This window comes from Danio rerio, chromosome 15 (genome assembly GCF_052040795.2).
Source record: "Danio rerio strain M-AB ecotype USA chromosome 15, GRCz13ab, whole genome shotgun sequence".
NCBI lineage: Eukaryota > Metazoa > Chordata > Actinopteri > Cypriniformes > Danionidae > Danio > Danio rerio.
This window is the reverse complement of record NC_141035.1, coordinates 3,616,384-3,636,354: the sequence shown is the minus strand read 5'-3', so window position 1 is coordinate 3,636,354 and position 19,971 is coordinate 3,616,384. Positions and strand designations below refer to the sequence as shown.

The window sequence follows — 19,971 nt, the reverse complement described above, 5'->3', positions numbered from 1 at the left end:
ACTTATGGCTCTTGTAAAAGTATCAACCCAGGCTCATTCTGAAATCGTAGTCCAGCGGACGTTTCTGGAGACCGTGAAATACGTCCCGGGAGGTACATATGGCTGCATTTCATTTTTTTAAGCGAACGCTACGGGGCGGTGTTACGCCGTTCCCTTTCGGGCTTGCTGGTTGACCGCTTACCTCCGTGTGGAGGGCTTTCCCGCTGCAGTCAGTTTGTCCGGTCAGCTCATCGTGTGCATCGGCGGACTTCAGATGCAGAGAGGAGGAGTTGACAAAGGTTTCGAGTCCAGGGAAGAGCGATTCCAGAAACCAGGTAAGACAAAAACAGAATCCAAAAAATAAAGTGAACGAGTTCATAACAGGGTGAGAACGTGATGAAATCCGAAAACGTGGTAAAAGAAAAAAAAACAAAAAACAGACGAGGGTTTTTCTTTTTTTAGACGGATTTTCTAAATTGTTGATCGGGTTTTGGAAAGTGAGCGGGCGGGAAGGTCAATCGGTAAAACTGGTTGGGTTCAGGGAAGGAGGAGGGTGGGTCAGCCGATTGGCCGGTCGCGCAGTCAATCATTCGGTCAGTCAGACAGTGGCCTCTGATGGGTTGACGCGAGAACAGCGCGGGCGCGAACGCGAGAGACGTTCGAGATATGAAAGAGCGCGCACAGCGGCCTCTTGTGGATTTGCGAAAACAAAAACTGCACAAATACGTACCTCCCAGGACGTATTTCTCGGTCTCAGGAAACGTCCGCTGGACTACGTTTTCAGAATGAGCCTGGGTTGAAAAGTATTCAACATTTTTTGTACTTAAGTATTACAAGTAGTTTATTTCAAAATGTACTACTCAAGTACTGAAAGTAAAAGTGTAACTGGTGTAACAAGTTTTGTGTAATGTAGAAAGCAGTCAAAAGACATCATATCTTTTTGTTTAATTTAAATATCTTTTTTGGGGGCACGTGATTAAGCAGAACGATAAGAAACATGGCTTACGATACCGCGCTTGAACCACAGATCTAACAGATTATAACGGCTTTAACACACACCTTTTAAAGTAGTGTGTCACAAAACTAGGGGTGTGATTTTGACACCCCTAGTAACGATGCAGCACATAAAAAATCTATCAGAGTAAAAGTATTAAACTCATCGAAAATAACGACTATAATCAACGATTATAGACGTGGTTGTAAGATTATAGTCTGAAGAATGATCACGGTTATCAAGATTATTATGCTTTCATTCAATTCAAACACACATAATCGTTTTAATTATTTGTAATACAAGTTCCATGCCAAGCATGCTGAAATCCTGCATGAAGGAAAGTTTTAGGTGGACATGAAGGTGGGCAAACGGTGACTGTTTTCATTTTCAGGTGATCGGTTTCTTTAAACCCAGCCGTATTCTGATTTTCCTGGAGAAAGCTGCGAGTTAATACGGCGTGTGGGATGATGATAAACCGCAGTCTCGCTGTAAATGACTTTTAGATTGATATCAGAAGCTCACAAGTCTGATTTAACAGACTTCAGACGAGACGAAGCATTGAGGTGCAGCTGGGAGGAACAGCAATGGTAAAATCCTTCAAACTAATACCACAATCCCTCCTACATATAACGCTTGTTTTTATGACTGCAAACTGAACGTGTCTCTCTCCTAAAGCTTCATTTCAGACGTGTCCAAGAGAAGATTTGGAGGAGGGATGCATGAAGACATAAAAACCAGCACTAAGGAATGCATTAGGGCTTGTGAAATATTCCATTTTTACTTCCTTTCGAACTAAATTCAGACGTGTCTGCGTCTCCAAATAAGTCTATTCCTAAGTGTTAAGCTTATGGGATGTTTCTGAACGCTTGAGGGTATTCTAAAGGTATATCTGAGCTTCCTCTGTGATTCTGACTGACATCCGCACCATAAAGAGAGCGAGCCGGTGATCTCTGATGCACGGATCTTTAGCTAAACACTCAGTTATTCCTTCGCTCTAAATGCTAAAAGCGGTAACTCCATGTCTTAGTAGTAGTAGTGTTATTATTAACAAGAATAATTAGGTATTACAAATAATAATACTAATACTAATAATGATTAAATAATAATAATAATAATAATAATAATATGTTATTAACAATAAAATGTTAGTAATAATAATAACAATTCTATTATTTTTAATATTATCAGCAAATTAATGAAAACATTTTATTATTATTATTATTATTATATTTTATGATTTAAATAGTATTTGTATATATATATATATATATATATATATATATATATATATATATATATATATATATATATATATATATATATATAAAGTAGTCCATTATTATTATTATTATTATTATTATTATTATTATTATTATTATTATTATCTTTTATCATTTAAATAGTATTTGTAATATATATATATATATATATATATATATATATATATATATATATATATATATATATATATATATTAAGTAGTCCATTATTATTATTATTATTATTATTATTATTATTATTATTAATATTATTATCTTTTATCATTTAAATAGTATTTGTAATATATATATATATAGTGGCTTCCAACCTGTTACACCCAGAGTTTTTACCCCAGGTCACCGCACCCCACACATTAAGATCCTGTTCATACCTGCAAACTTTACTGCTTTGCACTTTTGCAATATTTCAAGAAACCATTATGCCTTCTTTATGGTCTTTTTGTTTAATTTAAATATCTTTTTTTGGGGCACGTGATCAACAATGGTAAAATCCTTCAAACTAAAACCACAATCCCTCCTACATATAACGCTTGTTTTTATGACTGCGAACTGAACGTGTCTCTCTCCTAAAGCTTCATTTCAGACGTGTCCAAGAGAAGATTTGGAGGAGGGATGCATGAAGACATAAAAACCAGCACTAAGGAATGCATTAGGGCTTGCGAAATATTCCATTTTTACTTCCTTTCGAACTAAATTCAGACGTGTCTGCCTGCAAAATTGAACGCCAAATAAGTCTATTCCTAAGTGTTAAGCTTATGGGATGTTTCTGAACGCTTGAGGGTATTCTAAAGGTATATCTGAGCTTCCTCTGTGATTCTGACTGACATCCGCACCGTAAAGAGAGCGAGCCGGTGATCTCTGATGCACGGATCTTTAGCTAAACACTCAGTTATTCCTTCGCTCTAAATGCTAAAAGCGGTAACTCCATGTCTTAGTTCCTCAGAGGGATTCAGCCCGTTCTCATGACCCCTTCTTCAGGCTTCCGATAATAATGGGAAAGTTTTGAGCTGCCAGCAGGGAAATGAAAATTCACAACTTAAAATGGTATGGATTTGACGTCAAAGGTTTGCTGCTATTTTTGGTGGTGAGCTGCATCTAATGTTGATAGCTAAACATACAGCGGCAATCGGAAACATTTTACAATAAGCTTGTATTAGTTAATGTTATTTAATGTGTTTACCAATATGAACAAATAATGCACACTCACCGGCCACTTTATTAGGTACAACTTACTAGTTCCGGGTTGGACCCCCCTTTGCTTTCCATCGTTGGATAGATTTAACAAGGTTATAGATTTGTCTGCTACACATCCATGATGCGAATCTCCCAGTCCAGCACATCCCAAAGGTGCTCTATTGGATTGAGATCTGGTGACTGTGGAGGCCATTTGAGTACAGTGAACTCATTGTCATGTTCACCAGTGTGAGATGATTCACGCTTTATGACATGGGGCGTTATCCTGCTGGAAGTAGCCATTAGAAGATGAGTACACTGTGGTCTTTAAGGGATGGACATGGTCAGCAACAATACTCAGGTGGGCTGTGGTGTTGACAAGATGCATATTATGTACTAATGGGCCCAAAGTTTGCCAAGAAAACATCCACCACCAGCCTGAAGCGATGATACAAGGCAGGATGGATCCATGCTTTCATGTTGTTGATGCCAAATTCTGACCCGACCATCCGAATGTGGCAGCAGAAGTCGAGACTCATCAGACCAGGCAACGTTCTTCCAATCTTTTATTGTCCAATTTTGGTGAGCTCCAACCAGTCTGGCCATTCTCCTCTGACCTCTGGCATCAACAAGTCATTTGCGCCCACAGAACTGCCGCTCACTGGTTATTTTCCCTGTTTCAGACCATTCTCTGTGAACCCTAGAGATGGTTGTGTCTGAAAAATCCCAGTAGATCAGCAGTTTCTGAAATACTCAGACCAGCCCTCTGGCACCGATGAAAATGCCACGTTCAAAGCCCATAAATCCCCTTTCTTTCCCATTCTGATGCTCGGTTTGAACTGCAGCAGATCATCTTGACCATGTCTAAATGCTCCTAGATACCAAAACTCTAAAAATTTTAGCCAGTGCATTAGTGCAGCAATACTTTGACTATGCTGCAGCTTTTTGGTACAGCGGTAGTTCTAAAAAAATGAAAAATAAATTGCAGACAGCCCAAAATTGCAAGTTCCTCCGATGACACATTTAAATAATGAACATTATAGTCAAAGTAATTTTTTAAAAGTTGAGAAGAGGGTAAAGTTTTTAAAATTAGTGATGGCTTTTAAGATTTTAAAGAAAACGGTCCCAAAATATTTTCTTAATTATTATGTTTTAGTCAGCGAGGGGCACAGTCATTCTACAAGAGCACGCAGCAGGGATATTTACTCATATAGATTCAAGAGTGAATCAGGTAGAAATTCTTTTTTGTGTACGAGCTCTGCTGACTGGAATATTTTGCCCACCGTTTTTAAAGAGATTCAAATTGAGAGTGTTTTTAGAAGGGAATTTAAAAAGTGGTTGTTTTAAAGTTGAAGTTTTTTGTTGTGCCGAGTTGCTGAGCTGTCGATGTTTGCACTCCATTTATGATTTGCTCGTCCATTTTTTAAGAATATCGAGGACCACAATGGAAATAAGCCTGTGGCTTTTTTGTGTATTTTATCCTTGACAGTTTTTAAAATATGTATGATTTAGGGCCTACTCACACTATGCCATCTGTACCGTGCCCAGGCCCGTTTCCCAGATCGTTTGAGAAGTGTGAGTGCGCTAAATCGGGCTCAAGCACGATTCACTTGGCCGGCCCTGGCCCGGTTGGAAGAGGTGTGCCTGAGCCCGGTTCACTTGGGCTTTGGCGCAGTACGCTTGTGTGTGAGTGCAAAACGCGCCAAAGCCCGAAACCGAAAGCGAGACGTGACTTTTAAGGGGCTGTTTCATATGGATTTATTAATCATTCTTACTGTTCAGTGAACGCAAACTGCCATAGTTTTTTAAAGACGCACTGCACGACAGCTGCACCTTCAGCAGACCTCCTCATTCCTGCAGCACGAGAGCTTTATGATTGTTTATGAGCGCCAAAAGTGGCGGATCTGTTCGGCGAAATATCTGACTGCGTGTCCCCGCATCTCTAAGGACTGTTTGGCGAAATATTTGACGGCATATCAAACGACTGAAACGATATAACTAGAGAAATCTCCACTGTGCTGAGCAAGAGCACTTACTGATCAGCACAGCAGCGATGACGTAAGCGTGCCGAAGCCCGTTTGAGGTGTGAGCGCGGGCCGTCGGGGGAGACGGGAGGGGGGACAAGTGTGCTTTGGCCCGGTTTGAAGCTACTGTACCTAGTGTGTGAGTACAGCCTTAGTCTAACTGGACTTGTTTGTATATTTTGGTAAAATTGTCAAATAAAATCAATCAATCAAAATGCCTAAACCCATTGAGTCAAGTTTGGTAAAGGAAAAACCATGTTTCTGCAGAGTGGATGGCAACATCAACAGCCTGAGGTATCAAGACATTCAAGTCAAGTTGTTTTTTCTTGTACCTTAAACTGGGATAGGCGACAAGACTTTTGTCAGGTAGTCTACATATGAAAAACAAGACGAGTAAATTCAGATTTTATGGCAACTTTAAGTGTTAAGATGGGTTTTGGTAGAATAATAGGATGAGGAGGGAGACATGCTCCTGTTTACAACTGGTGTTTTATCCCATCTCTTTTGTCCACGTTCCTGATTTCCTAATGGTCAGGGTCAGGGGAGGGCGTATGCTGTTTTTCTGATCTGTTGACCTTCATTCACTCACATTATCAACACTTTGGTGACTTTCCCACACCACTGAAGCAGGCTTAGATAGAACCACTGCTTAAGGAACACACTCTTTTAGAAAACTAAAGACCACTTCAGCGAGTACAAGTCTCAGACTTTCTCACAGAGAACAGCCTCTTGGACATTCACCAGACTGGCTTCAGAAGCGGACATTCAACCAATACCAAGAAAGGCCAGTTACTGACTGGGATTTGTCAGAACTGACACAGTTTTACACTTTTGTTGGTAAGATTGCTTCTATTTGTAGACAGTTTTGTAAAATGATTTAATATGTGAACGTAAAGAAGTTAAAATAAAACATTTATCATTCATTCATTCATTTTCTTTTCAGCTTTGTCCCTTTATTAGTCACCACAGCGAAAAATGAACCGCCAACTTATCCAGCATTTGTTTTTTTACACAGCGGATGCTCTTCTCATGGTGCATTATGGGATAGGGTAGCATCCATCTGATACGCACTTCAGAATCATCGCATACTTGTCGCATACTGTTTTTCCGAATTCTATCCCTACTGAAAAAAACAGCTTAAACCAGCCTAGGCTGGTTGGCTGGTTTCAGCTGGTTGACCAGGCTGGTTTTAGAGGGGTTTTGGCCACTTCCAGGCTGGTTTCCAGCCATTTCCAGCCTGGTCTTAGCTGGTCAGGCTGGGATATGACCAGCTAAAACCAGCTTGACCAGCCTAGCCAGGATGGGAGCCAAGCCAAAACCAGCTATGTCCAGCTTAATCCAGGCTGGTCAAGCTGGTTTTAACTTCTTAACGCAGATTTAAAATATGCGCATTTTTCCACATCACTATTTACTCCCTGCTGAAAAATCCAGCTTAAACCAGCCTAGGCTGGTTTTAGAGGGGTTTTGGCCACTTCCAGGCTGGTTTCCAGCCATTTCCAGCCTGGTCATAGCTGGTCAGGCTGGTAAATGACCAGCTAAATCCAGCTAAAACCAGCTTGACCAGCCTGGTTTAAGCTGGACATAGCTAGTTTTGGCTGGACTCCCAGCCTGGCTAGGCTGGTTTTAGCTGGTCATCTCCCAGCCTGACCAGCTAAGACCAGGCTGGAAATGGCTGGAAACCAGCATGTAAATGGCCAAAACCCCTTTAAAACCAGCCTGATTGACCAGCTAAAACCAGCCAACCAGACTAGGCTGGTTTAAGCTGTTTTTTTCAGTAGGGTCATTGTAGAGAAAGGGCTGAGTCAACATCGCATCCGAAACATCCACTTTTGTCCTCCAGGGAAGTAAAAACACAACACAGAGGCCTGAAACAACACGAGGGGGAGTAAATGACGCCAGTTTATTCCTTTAAAAAAACTTTTTATACCTCTTAACAATAACGCTTGATCTTAACACCTTTGGGATGTAAGTGAAGCACAACACAATTCATCAGCAAGAAACTGTGCTATACTCGGCTGTAATCGCACCTCTTTTTTCTCTGACGCACACCAGCCGCTTTTTCCCCCCCAGAGTTTTCATTCGAGCTGTCAAGATCTTTACTGCTGCAGTTGCTGAGCGCAGATGAGAAGAAACGCTGTGTGCTGTGATAAGTCACCAAAACTGCGCTTAACAACATTTCACTGCTGGAGTCACAATATACAACACTGGATCTACAAGAAATACAAAAGACAGAATATAAATTACACTGCAAATAATTTTCTTAGCTTTTGTCCAAATATCTTTAAAATATTAAATCAAGAAGCATTTTCTGGACAAGCACAAGTTAATTGGTTTTATTCATTAATAATGGTGTACGTTTTTCCTATTTATTCACACATTTAAAAAAATATATATATATTAATTAAAATATTTAGTTTTGAGATTTTTAAAATTTTTTAGGATTAAATTTTTGTATGTTCTGTCACAAGGACAATGATCTAAAGCACACCAGCAAGTCCACTTCGGAATGGCTATGGAGTGACCTAGTCAAAGTTCTGACCTGAACCCAATTGAGATGCTGTGGCATGACCTTAAAGGGCCATGACACCCCCAACTTTCGGTTAAAGTCTACTTCAGAATTTTTTTAAAAGATGCATGATTAATGGGCGTGGAGCTCCGTGAGCATAGGCCAGGAGTGGGCGTGGCCAGCAGGGGAGAAGGGGAGCGAATAACTGTTGTTGTCAGTTAGCTCACAAAATGAGACACAAACTGTGAGGAGACGCATGAGTTTATAGTTTACAAAGTTAAAATGCAAAGAAATAAATTGTAATTTAATGTCCTGCTACATTTGTTATTCGTAATTTCATATACACACAACCACAACTTATATCATTATAAAGATAACTGTGTTCATGTAAACACTATAAATGAGGATTCTCCCTCGATCCCCGGGTCTAAATTATAGATCTTGAATGCAGACTCAGTGCAGCAGGTCTCCTGACCTGTCTATTTTAACCATTAGCCCTGCTGGTAATAAAGAGGATTTAGGCAAACACAGCAGCACAGTGATGTGTCTGAATGTGAACGAACTCCTGATAAAAGTCAATGTCCGCCATTCTTCAATTCTCGTGCTGCTCTCCCGACAAAAATGCTTGCAGCACACACACAGCTTTGCTGTATGATCGGCCCTGTCAAGATCGCAGGGAAAAAACATGCAACAAACCCCGTGGATAATGGAAACAAACACATACGAGCCTTCGTGAACGGCTACGTGCCGTCGGTCTGTGTCTCACAGCTTGTTTGAAACTGGCAGGTCTGCCTTCGGAAAGCACGTGCTCTCATGAATAATTAAGCAGCCGGCTCTTCTCATAGGATAAGAAAACTCCGCTATGAATAATAATGAGAAACCGACGCGTCATCATTGCACTTGCAGTACTGCGCTACGTCGCTGATTTTGATCCCGCCCCAAAAATCATTTTAAACCCGGAAGCTGAAATTAGCTGACAAAAGCTCAAAATTATCCTAATTATTATTATTATTATTATTATTAATTATTATTACTATTATTACCTATTATTATAGGTGCTAACATTGTCTTAACTGATGCTCAACACACACAAATCTGTTAATATAAAAAAAAAGTTCTCCAGTGTGTCCTGAACCTTTAAAAAGGCAGTTTCTCAGATGTGTCTGAATTACAACAATTCTGCAAAGATGAAAGAAAGAAATACAAAGGACAGAATTTAAATTACACTGCAAATCTCTAAATCAAGAAGCATTTTCTAGACAGGAACAAATTACTTGGTCTTATTCATTAATATTTGCATATGTTTGTCCTGTTTATATGCACATTTGAACTTCTCATGAAAACTCACATGAGTTGGTTCTTAATGTTGTTTTTCTGTTAGTTAACTTAGAATGTTCTTATACATGATACATAATGCACAATGCATTATATACCATATAGAGATACATAATATGATATATAATGCACGCCTGGGGGCGAAGCAGTGGTGCAGTAGGTAGTGCTGTTGCCTCACAGCAAGAAGGTCGCTGAGCCGCTGGTTCGAGACTCGGCTCAGTTGACGTTTCTGTGTGGAGTTTGCATGTTCTCCCTGCATTCGCGTGGGTTTCCTCCGGGTGCTCTGGTTTCCCCCACAGTCCAAAGACATTCAGTACAGGTGAATTGGGTAGGCTAAATTGTCTGTAATGTGTGAATATGTGTGTGGATGGAAGGGTATCCGCTGTATGTGGAAGGGTATCCGCTGCGTAAAACTTGCTGGATAAGTTGGCGGTTCATTCCGCTGTGGCGACCCTGGATTAATAAAGGGACTAAGCCAACAAGAAAATGAATGAATGAATGCACGCCTAAAACAGCTTTCTGCAAAGCAACACTTGTCCAGAGAAAATTATAATACATATTAAAGAAATAAGAAGCGACAATTGAGCCACCGAAGCAGAAGAAAATGAACTGATGTTGGATGTGGAACACACTTTCAGTTCTGAAAACCCAAGGTGCAACGCACTGCATTGTTATTATTTTTTTCAACTTTTTAATTTTATTTATATATATTTTAAACACATTCTTTTGGTCCAACAGACATTTACACAATTAATAATAAAAGACACTATACATAAAAAAGTAAAATAATATTAGATAAATACAATAATAATTATTATTAATTATATCTAAATTAGTTTAAACCTCTTCAATTTCCTGTAGAATTTGTGTGTTTAAAATAATCTATAAAAGGTAAAAACTTTTTTTTTTTTTTTAAAGATTCTTTTTAAAAGAGCAGTGCACTGTGCTTTTTCTGATGCCAAGCAACCACTGTATCAACGGTCTTGATGCATTTTTTTTTGCACAGGGTTGACTTTTTTCAACTGCAGTTGCACAGAGCGCTCCGTCAGATGGGAGGCGCAGCTGGCAAACATGAGATCTGTGTTTAAATGCATATACTGTAATATAAAGTTTAAATGTCTAGTTATTTATTCTTATTATATATCTAGTTAATTTTTATTCACCCTGTAATTAATATTATATTGGTTCTTTTTACATGATTATTGTGTACAAAGTTTTTTTTTTTTTTGTTCATTTAGAATACAATTTAACTTACGCAAGTTTTGAAGAATCATGGTGTAATTGTGAAAACAGTATGCTTATTACACACAAATGTTTCTGTGAATGAGACTCATTTTCTTGTTTTCAGAATTTCAAAATTAAGTGAGTTTTTCCTTAAAACAAGCTAAAATATCTGCCAGTGGAGTAAAATAAGATTAAATAGAGTTTTTCCCCCAAAATAAATAATATTCACTTATCATTTTACTTTTTTACTCATCTAAAAAATGCTTCTTATTTAATGAATTTTAAGACATTTAGACTAGAAACAAGACAAAAACCTTCAGTAAGAAACGCATTTTGTTGTAGTGGTCAACTAGAATGTAATATTCCCACTCTTAGCCCACTGGGGTTTATTTGAGCAAATTAATCTCAACCCCAAAAGGGCCTGTTTTTACCCTGATTTGTCATTTCACATTTCTGCTGCGTACTTCAGTGTTACATTTAACGACCTCCAAATCAGGTTAATCCGCTTTGCTCATTTGGTCAGTCTTTGTTACGGGCAGTGAACTATCAAAATAAGCCTCTGTTTTTTTGGCAATTGCTGATCAAACAGGCGCTCAGTTCAAAGTCTTCTTGCACTAAAAAAAACCAGCTCAGATCTTGAATTTATACTGACATCATGCTAGTTACTAAACTGCACACTTTCAATAGTCCTTACATTGATCTATAGACTAGAGTAGCACAGTACAGAAACTGTCTTGATCTATTTATGCCACACTGCACAGTAAAAACATCAGAAGATTATAAAACTCAAAAGCCTGAGGCCAACAGTTTCAGGGGCTTGTTCAGTTTGCTCAATTTATAGGGAAATTGTTATGCCAGCTTAATGAAACTTGCTACTCAACATGAACTCGACATAAATAACGCTTTAACTTTTATATTTATGATCAGACAGCTTAAATTTTACACTAGAGGATAAAGAATATAACATATTCAGTTCCATTTTGACCCAAAAAATACATTAAAATTGAATATAAAGTTGAAGTCAGAATTATGAATTATCAGCCCCATTTATTTTTATTTTTTTTACCTAATTTCAGTTTAACGGAGAGCAGATTTTTTTTCAACATTTTTAATCGTAATAGTTTTAATAACTCATCTCTAATAACTGATTTATTTTATCTTTGTCATGATGACAGTAAATTAAATTTTAATTTAAATTAAAGTGACGTTTAAAGGCTTAACTAGGTTAACTAGGCAGGTTAGGCTAAATAGGCAAGTTATTGTATAACGATGGTTTGTTCTGTAGACTATTGTAAAAAATACCTAAAAGGGGCTAATTATTTTGATCTTAAAATGGCTTTTAAAAAATTTAAAACTGCTTTTTTTCTAGCCCAAATAAAAGAAATAAGACTTTCTCCAGAAGACAAAATATTATCAGACATACTGTGAAAATTTACTTGCCCTGTTAAACATCATTTGGGAAATATTTAAAAATGAAGAAATAAATAAATAAATAAATTATATATATATATATATATATATATATATATATATATATATATATATATATATATATATATATATATATATATATATATACATATATATATATATACATATATATATATACATATATATATATATATATATATATATATATATATATATATATATATATATATATATATATATATATATATATATATATATATATATATATATATATATATATATATATATATATATATATATATATACATAATGAGTTTGCATATATTTCATATTGACATTTTTAAACATATTTAGGATTTGATATTTATATGGTTTCATTTGTTAATAATATTCCACTCTTGCAATCCTCTCTCTGGGGCTGTTTTACTGCTTCAATACTTGCTATAATAAATGAAACCATGAATTGTTCTGTGTACCAAAATATCCTGAAGGAGTAACTCTGGCTGTCTGTTAGTGACTTCAAGCTGAAGCAAACATGGGTTTTGTAGCAGGAAAAAGATCTAAAGCACACCAGCAAGTCCACTTCTGAATGGCTAAAGGACGAAATGAAGATTGTGGAGTGGCCTAGTCAAAGTCCTGACCTGAACCTAATTGAGATGTTGTGTTATGACCTTAAAAAGGTTTTCATGTTTGAAAACCCTCCAAATGTGGCTGAATATCAATTAAATTAGACTCATTAAAAGCTATTGAAAATGTTTGATTGCAGTTGTTGCTGCTAATGGTGGCCTAAGCATTTTTTAGACTATTCTCTGTAAATCCTAGAGATGGTTGTGCGTGAAAATCCTAGTAGATCAGCAGTTTCTGAAATACTCAAACCAGCTCGTCTGGCACCAACAACCATAGCACATTCAAAGTCACTTAAATCACCTTTCTTCCCCATTCTGACGCTCGGTTTGATCTGCAAACCATGTTTTGACCATGTCTACAAACCTAAATAAAAGCATTTAGTTGCTGCCATGTGATTGACTGATTGGAATTTTGCATTAACAAGCAGATGGACAGGTGTACCTAATAAAGTGGCCGGTAAAAGTATGTCTCCAAGCAAACATTAAAATACAGTTGTGATCACGAGTTGGATTTTTAATCACAAAACCCTACTGAAATCACATCAGAATCGTGATAGTTAGCACTACAGTATAGTCATATTTCCTTTCAGAGATCCAGTTTCTATAAATAACCACTGACAGCATTTACATTTGCCGTAGCTTACATAACCATCTCCCCTGAAGAATGGAGTTAAACTGCAGATACGCACATACTGAAATGTAAAGCCCTTGAAATATGTAAATATGGATGAATATAAGAAGATCTAAGCGTTCACAGACTGTCTTCATGCCAGCCTGATGAAAGCCATCAAACGTGGGCTTCTCTAAGCCAACTCTCTGAGCGGCTTATTTTGGGTTTCTGGGTTTTTGCATGGCTTTTTCTGGGTCCTGTCTGATGTGTGTTCACCTCTGAGCACGTGACTGACAGCTGCTATTTTGAATTTTTGGGTTGTTTAAAAATAAGGGAGACACTTTTGGCTTTGAAGAGGGCAAACATCACTTTTATAAGGGGTTTAAACACAGTTATGTGTAGACAGTGTGTGAATATAGCCAGCTTCTAGTAATAAAAATATATTAATTTAATTTTTTCTATCAATATTATATATGTATATATATATATATATATATATATACACACACACACACACACACACACACACACACACATACATACATATATATATACATACATATATATATATATATATATATATATATATATATATATATATATATATATATATATATATATATACATATATATAAATAAATATATACACACACACACACATATATATATATATATATATATATATATATATATATATATATATATATATATGTATGTATGTATGAATGTATGTATATATATATATATATATATATATATATATATATATATATATATATATATATATATATATATATATATATATATATATATATATATATATATATGTGTGTGATCCAGTGTGTGTATATATATATATATATATATATATATATATATATATATATATATATATATATATATATATATATATTTCCACTTTTTTACACTTGATAAAAACAGTTTGTGGAAACACTTTAAGAGACATTCTCCTGTTGTACGTGTCATCAGAGGGGGAAAGCCCCGCCCACTATTGACAATCTCTCTCTTATGAGCATAAACAGCCCTGAGTGAGATGCAGTCGTCCACCATTATGCTGCATTTACACCAGACGCGGAACGCATGTCAAGCGCGAGTGATTTACATGTTAAGTCAATGTAAATGCGCAAATAGACATCCTGCACGATATGCGCGAATGGCGTGGCGCAAATTGAGCGTTTCGCACGTTTTGCACAAATTGCTTGAGTTCGAAAGTCTTAACTTTAGCGGACATTTGCGCCGCATTAACCAATCAGGAGTTTCCTTTTGTGGGGCCGTGAATGTGACGTACACCTGTTGTTGGAGTCCCGGGGGAAATCCTCCAGCGGACACCGACAAATAGTTCATCAAACTGGGCTTGGCTCAGTCAGATGCACCGCTGAAAGCCTCCGTCATCCAGGTTCAGTTTCTGGAGGAGTTTATGAGCTCACAGAGCTAGATGCACCTCTGAAAGGATCTAGTGGACTCAGACACGGCCCTAAACGTATCGACACTGTTTTTCAGCCTTCATAAAGCACACAAACAGTTATTTTATCAATAAAATCTATGTTAGCTATTTAGCTATGAAGCTAAAGTCACCGGGCAGACAGAAGTCCTGCCCATCACGTGAATCTGTGTCTGTTCTGAAGTGAATTTGATGCGCTAATGAAGCGAGTACACTCAAATGTTCGCATGGCTATTTACGCGTGAATAGCGCGATTCATCCGAGTTTTGAATCTGCAACTATGCCGACACACAGGCATTTGTAGCTCCGCCCCTTTTAATAAGAGCACAATCTCATTTGAATTTAAAGTGACAGTCACCTAAACCGCACATTCTGGATCAAAGTCTAAAAGAGGGCAGTTTCATAGAGTCATAAAACTTTATTTGTGTCATAGTTTGAGCTGAAACTTTACTTAAACACTCTAGGGACATCAGAGACTTATTTTGCATCTTGTAAAAATGGGCATAATAGGCCCCCTTTTAAAGGAGCAAACTCTACATCAAATGCAGGATCCTAGAAATCCTGATGAAAAAATCCTGACCAGGGGCAGAATAATATTACATTATCACTGCTTGTCAGAGCCGATATGTGCGTTTCAGCTAACTCTATCCCTGCACTTCCTGTCTGTGCTGTGTCTCAATAAAAATGAAATGGCTAAAATAAAGATATGAAGTTATGACTGCTTGTCTGCGGGATTGATGGAGAGTGTTTGTGCTATGCTAATGAAGCAATTACCTTTAAATCACACTTTATTGTCTCATGAAGGTCATGTTAATGCTCGGGAATTTTATATCAAGCCATTATCTTTCACTTTTGCCACAACTCAAAGGCCTTATACTGCATGTGTGAGGCTTACTCTTGTTTTAGGCATCTGTTGTTCCTCTACACATCTGAAAAAATACCACTCAAAGATTTATTTTAAATGATTTAACTAAAATAACTAGAATTTTATTTAGATTGGGTGGATACAGACAGACAGACAGAAAAATAAATGGATGGATGGATGGATGGATGGATAGACAGAAGGGTAGATAGACTGATAGATAGTTATATACATAGACAGAAGGATAAATAGAACGATGGATAGACAGAAGGATAGTTGAATAGATGGATGAATATAGATATATAGATAGAAATTATGATTTTTTTATATTTAAGCAAGACGCTATTGGTCTAATCATTGTTATGGTCTAACCAAAATAATAACAATAATAATAATAATAAATAGTAATAATATTGGCAATAATAATAATGACAAAAATAATAATAACAATAATAATGACAATAATAATAGTTGTAATAGTAATAATAATGGCAATAATAATAATGACAAAAATAATAATGACAATAATAATGACAATAATAATAGTAATAGTAATAATAACGGCAATAATAATAATGACAATAATAATAATAATAATAATAATAATAATAATAATAACAATATTAATTATAATAATAATAATAATATTGATAATAATAATAATAGTAATAATAATGCCAATAACAATAATAATGACAATAATAATAATGATGACGATAATAATAATAATAATAATAATAATAATAATAATAATAATAATAATGATAATAATAATATTATTATTATTATTATTAATAATAAATAGTAATAATAATGGCAATAATAATAATAATGACAAAAATAATAATAACAATAATAATGACAATAATAATAGTAATAGTAATAATAATGGCAATAATAATAATGACAATAATAACAATAATAATAATAATAATAATGATAATGATAATAATAATAATAATAATAATAATAATAATAATAATAATAATAATAGTAATAATAATGCCAATAACAATAATAATTACAACATCAACAACAACAACAACAACAACAACAATAATAATAATGATAATAATAATAAATAATAATAATAATGACATAAATAATAATATTAATATTAATAATAATAATAAAAGAATAATAATAATCATAAAAAAATAAAAATAATAATTTTAGCAGCTTTATTTTAGAGGTTTACTGAAGGCGGCCTGAAGAAAGAGTGGTGTATATGGAACTCTAAGACAACATGGGGGTTAAATGTCAAAACACTTTCAATCTGCAGCCAGTCCTAAATAACTGAACTCTGCTCTTTCAGTGTTTGCGCTCCATATCTCAGTTTAAAGCATGTGTGTGTGTGTGTGTGTGTGTGTGTGTGTTCCGTGGGAATTTTTTCCATCAGTTCTTCATCCACATCTCTGCTAATCGACACGCACAAACATCCCCCACTCCGTATCTCAGCTTCTCCTCGCTTTCATCTCCCAGAAGCCCTCCGCATGCTGATGCCTCCACACTTTCAAGACCACCCGTCTGTGTGGCTAATTAATCCCGCTGCTGATAGAGGGCTGATAGAGCATCTCCCTCACCTCGTTTTCCTTCGCTCTCAGCCCAGAGACCGGACGCTGACAGCGGATTCAGCGGGGATCAACACTGGATTACACCACAGCCACAGTCCGCCTCCCTCTGCTCCTCAATCACTTTAGCAGCTTTAGGACATCAGAGCGCGTAACAGAGACACTGCATTAGGAAAAGCGAGCTTTCATCCTGTGCATTTGTGCTCTCTGGGGTAATATAGATTATGTGATGAAGCATACTAGTTTATAGAGTGTATGTAAATGTGATTGCTTCACATATACACTGCAAAAACATGCTTTTCTTACTTAAAGGGGACATATTATGCCCATTTTACAAGATAAGTCTATTTTACAAAATAATTGCCTGATGTCTCTAGAGTGTGTATGTGAAGTTTCAGTTTAAAATACCACACAAATGATGTTTTTTAACTCTCTCAAACTGACCCTTTTAGGCGTTGATCACACTTGTTCTGATTTAACATAGACTCATTCTGATAATGTAGCCCTATATACAATTCTGGAGATTGTGAATTATGTAGCCAGAGGAACAAATGGCTGCATTTCCTGTGGATGGATGGATGGATGGATGGATGGATGGATGGATGGATGGATGGATGGATGGATGGATGGATGGATGGATGGATGGATGGATGGATGGATGGATGGATGGATGGATGGATGGATGGATGGATGGATGGATGGATGGATGGATGGATGGATGGATGGATGGATGGATGGATGGATAGATAGATAGATAGATAGATAGATAGATAGATAGATAGATAGATAGATAGATAGATAGATAGATAGATAGATAGATAGATAGATAGATAGATAGATAGATAGATAGATAGATAGATAGATAGATAGATAGATAGATAGATAGATAGATAGATAGATAGATAGATAGAAGGGTGGACAGATAGATAGATAGATAGATAGATAGATAGATAGATAGATAGATAGATAGATAGATAGATAGATAGATAGATAGATAGATAGATAGATAGATAGATAGATAGATAGATAGATAGATAGATAGATAGATAGATAGATAGATGATGGATGGATGGATGGATGGATGGATGGATGGATGGGGGGGTGCGTGGTCCCTCTCTATTCTGCTGCCCTAGACGTGGATATAAGAGGGCGTGGGTGGTGAGGGTAGTCTCGCGGACACCGCCTTCTCTATTCTGCCACCCTAGACGCGGATATAATTGAGGGCGCGGGTGGTGAGGGTAGTGTCGTGGACACCGCCCTCTCTATTCTGCCGCCCTAGACGCGGATATAACTGAGGGCGCGGGTGGTGAGGGTAGTGTCACGGACACCGCCCTCTCTATTCTGTCACCCTAGACGTGGATATAACTGAGGGCGCGGGTGATGAGGGTAGTGTCACGGACGCCGCCCTCTCTATTCTGCCGCCCTAGACGCAGATATAAGAGGGTGCGGGTGGTGAGGGTAGTGTCGTGGACACCGCCCTCTCTATTCTGCCACCCTAGACGCGGATATAATTGAGGGCGCGGGTGGTGAGGGTAGTGTCACGGACGCCGCCCTCTCTATTCTGTCACCCTAGACGTGGATATAACTGAGGGCGTGGAGGGGTGAGGGTAGTGTCACGGACGCCGCCCTCTCCATTCTGCCGCCCTAGACGCGGATATAACTGAGGGCGCGGGTGGTGAGGGTAGTGTCACGGACGCCGCCCTCTCTATTCTGTCACCCTAGACGTGGATATAACTGAGGGCGTGGAGGGGTGAGGGTAGTGTCGTGGACGCCGCCCTCTCCATTCTGCCGCCCTAGACGCGGATATAACTGAGGGCGCGGGTGGTGAGGGTAGTGTCACGGACGCCGCCCTCTCTATTCTGTCACCCTAGACATGGATATAACTGAGGGCGTGGAGGGGTGAGGGTAGTGTCGTGGACGCCGCCCTCTCCATTCTGTCACCCTAGAAGTGGATATAACTGAGGGCGTGGAGGGGTGAGGGTAGTGTCGTGGACGCCGCCCTCTCCATTCTGCCGCCCTAGACGCGGATATAACTGAGGGCGCGGAGGGGTGAGAGTAGTGTCGGGGACGCGGCACCCTCTACTTTGCCGCTCTAGGCGGCCGCCTAGGTAGCCTCTATATCAGCCAATCAGATTTGAGATCCAGACAGAACTGTTGTACAAAGCTATTTAACTGGATCTTAATTTGCACTATTTTAAACCTGGACATTAAGCAGTTAACAGTGATAATGATGTCACACAACTGAGGTCATCCTTATAATACTGATTCTGTCGTCAATCATCAAGTAAAGCTTCCCACAGCTGGTTTTACTCATAGAACTTTGAGTCACCGGTGTATGAGCTGCTGTAAAGCATGACACCTGGACCTGCTCTTTCTCTGTACAGTGTGTGCGAAATGTCTGGAGGCAATTTACTGTAGTTCTCCAAAATAATGAAAATATAAAATGCTCTTTTCACCTGTGGACTCAAGCTGAGTCTTGTAAATTCGTGAACTTTTTGAGGTCAAACACGAGGTATTGGTTTGACCCCTGAGCAGCAGAAATGTCTGGTAAATTGAACACTGTATGAAGAGAATGATACAAACCAGTCATGTTTTACTGACTCCTATTATGAAAGAAGTTTGCTTGATCAGTATCAAATGTTTAGCTTGATGTGTGTTTTTTCTCTACACTGTTTTTACAAATATAAGTGGATTAAACATACATTTATTAGGTTGTCTCCAAAAGGAAAACAAGAATTGGGTTGTTTCAGCTCAATTTAAATAAGTAGTTTGAACAAACAACAAACATCATTTTCTGAGTGCATAGCATTAAATAATGAATAAAAGTATTAAGTGCCTTAACATATCATCTCATGCTGGCAAAACAATTAAAAATATACACTCACTGGCCACTT

The 19,971-nt window shown here is 37.4% G+C and overlaps 2 protein-coding genes across 4 annotated transcripts in view; both read right to left on the bottom strand.

Annotated features, from left to right (window-relative positions):
• The window catches only part of rcbtb2 (regulator of chromosome condensation (RCC1) and BTB (POZ) domain containing protein 2), an 824,162-nt gene that overhangs the window by 318,151 nt on the left and 486,040 nt on the right, over positions 1 to 19,971 (bottom strand). The gene's annotated exons all lie outside the window — the stretch shown is intronic.
• Positions 1 to 19,971, bottom strand: part of LOC100334706 (lipoma HMGIC fusion partner-like) — a 127,258-nt gene that overhangs the window by 34,903 nt on the left and 72,384 nt on the right. Inside the window, exon 3 of one of the 3 annotated variants that reach the window (XM_087283683.1) lies at positions 7,315 to 7,660. The exons of the other annotated variants lie outside the window; for them this stretch is intronic. Coding sequence (XP_087139809.1) covers positions 7,617 to 7,660 — 44 coding nt within the window. The 3' untranslated portion in view covers positions 7,315 to 7,616. Of the gene's footprint in view, positions 1 to 7,314; positions 7,661 to 19,971 lie in introns of those variants that run through there. 3 annotated transcript variants of the gene reach the window in all.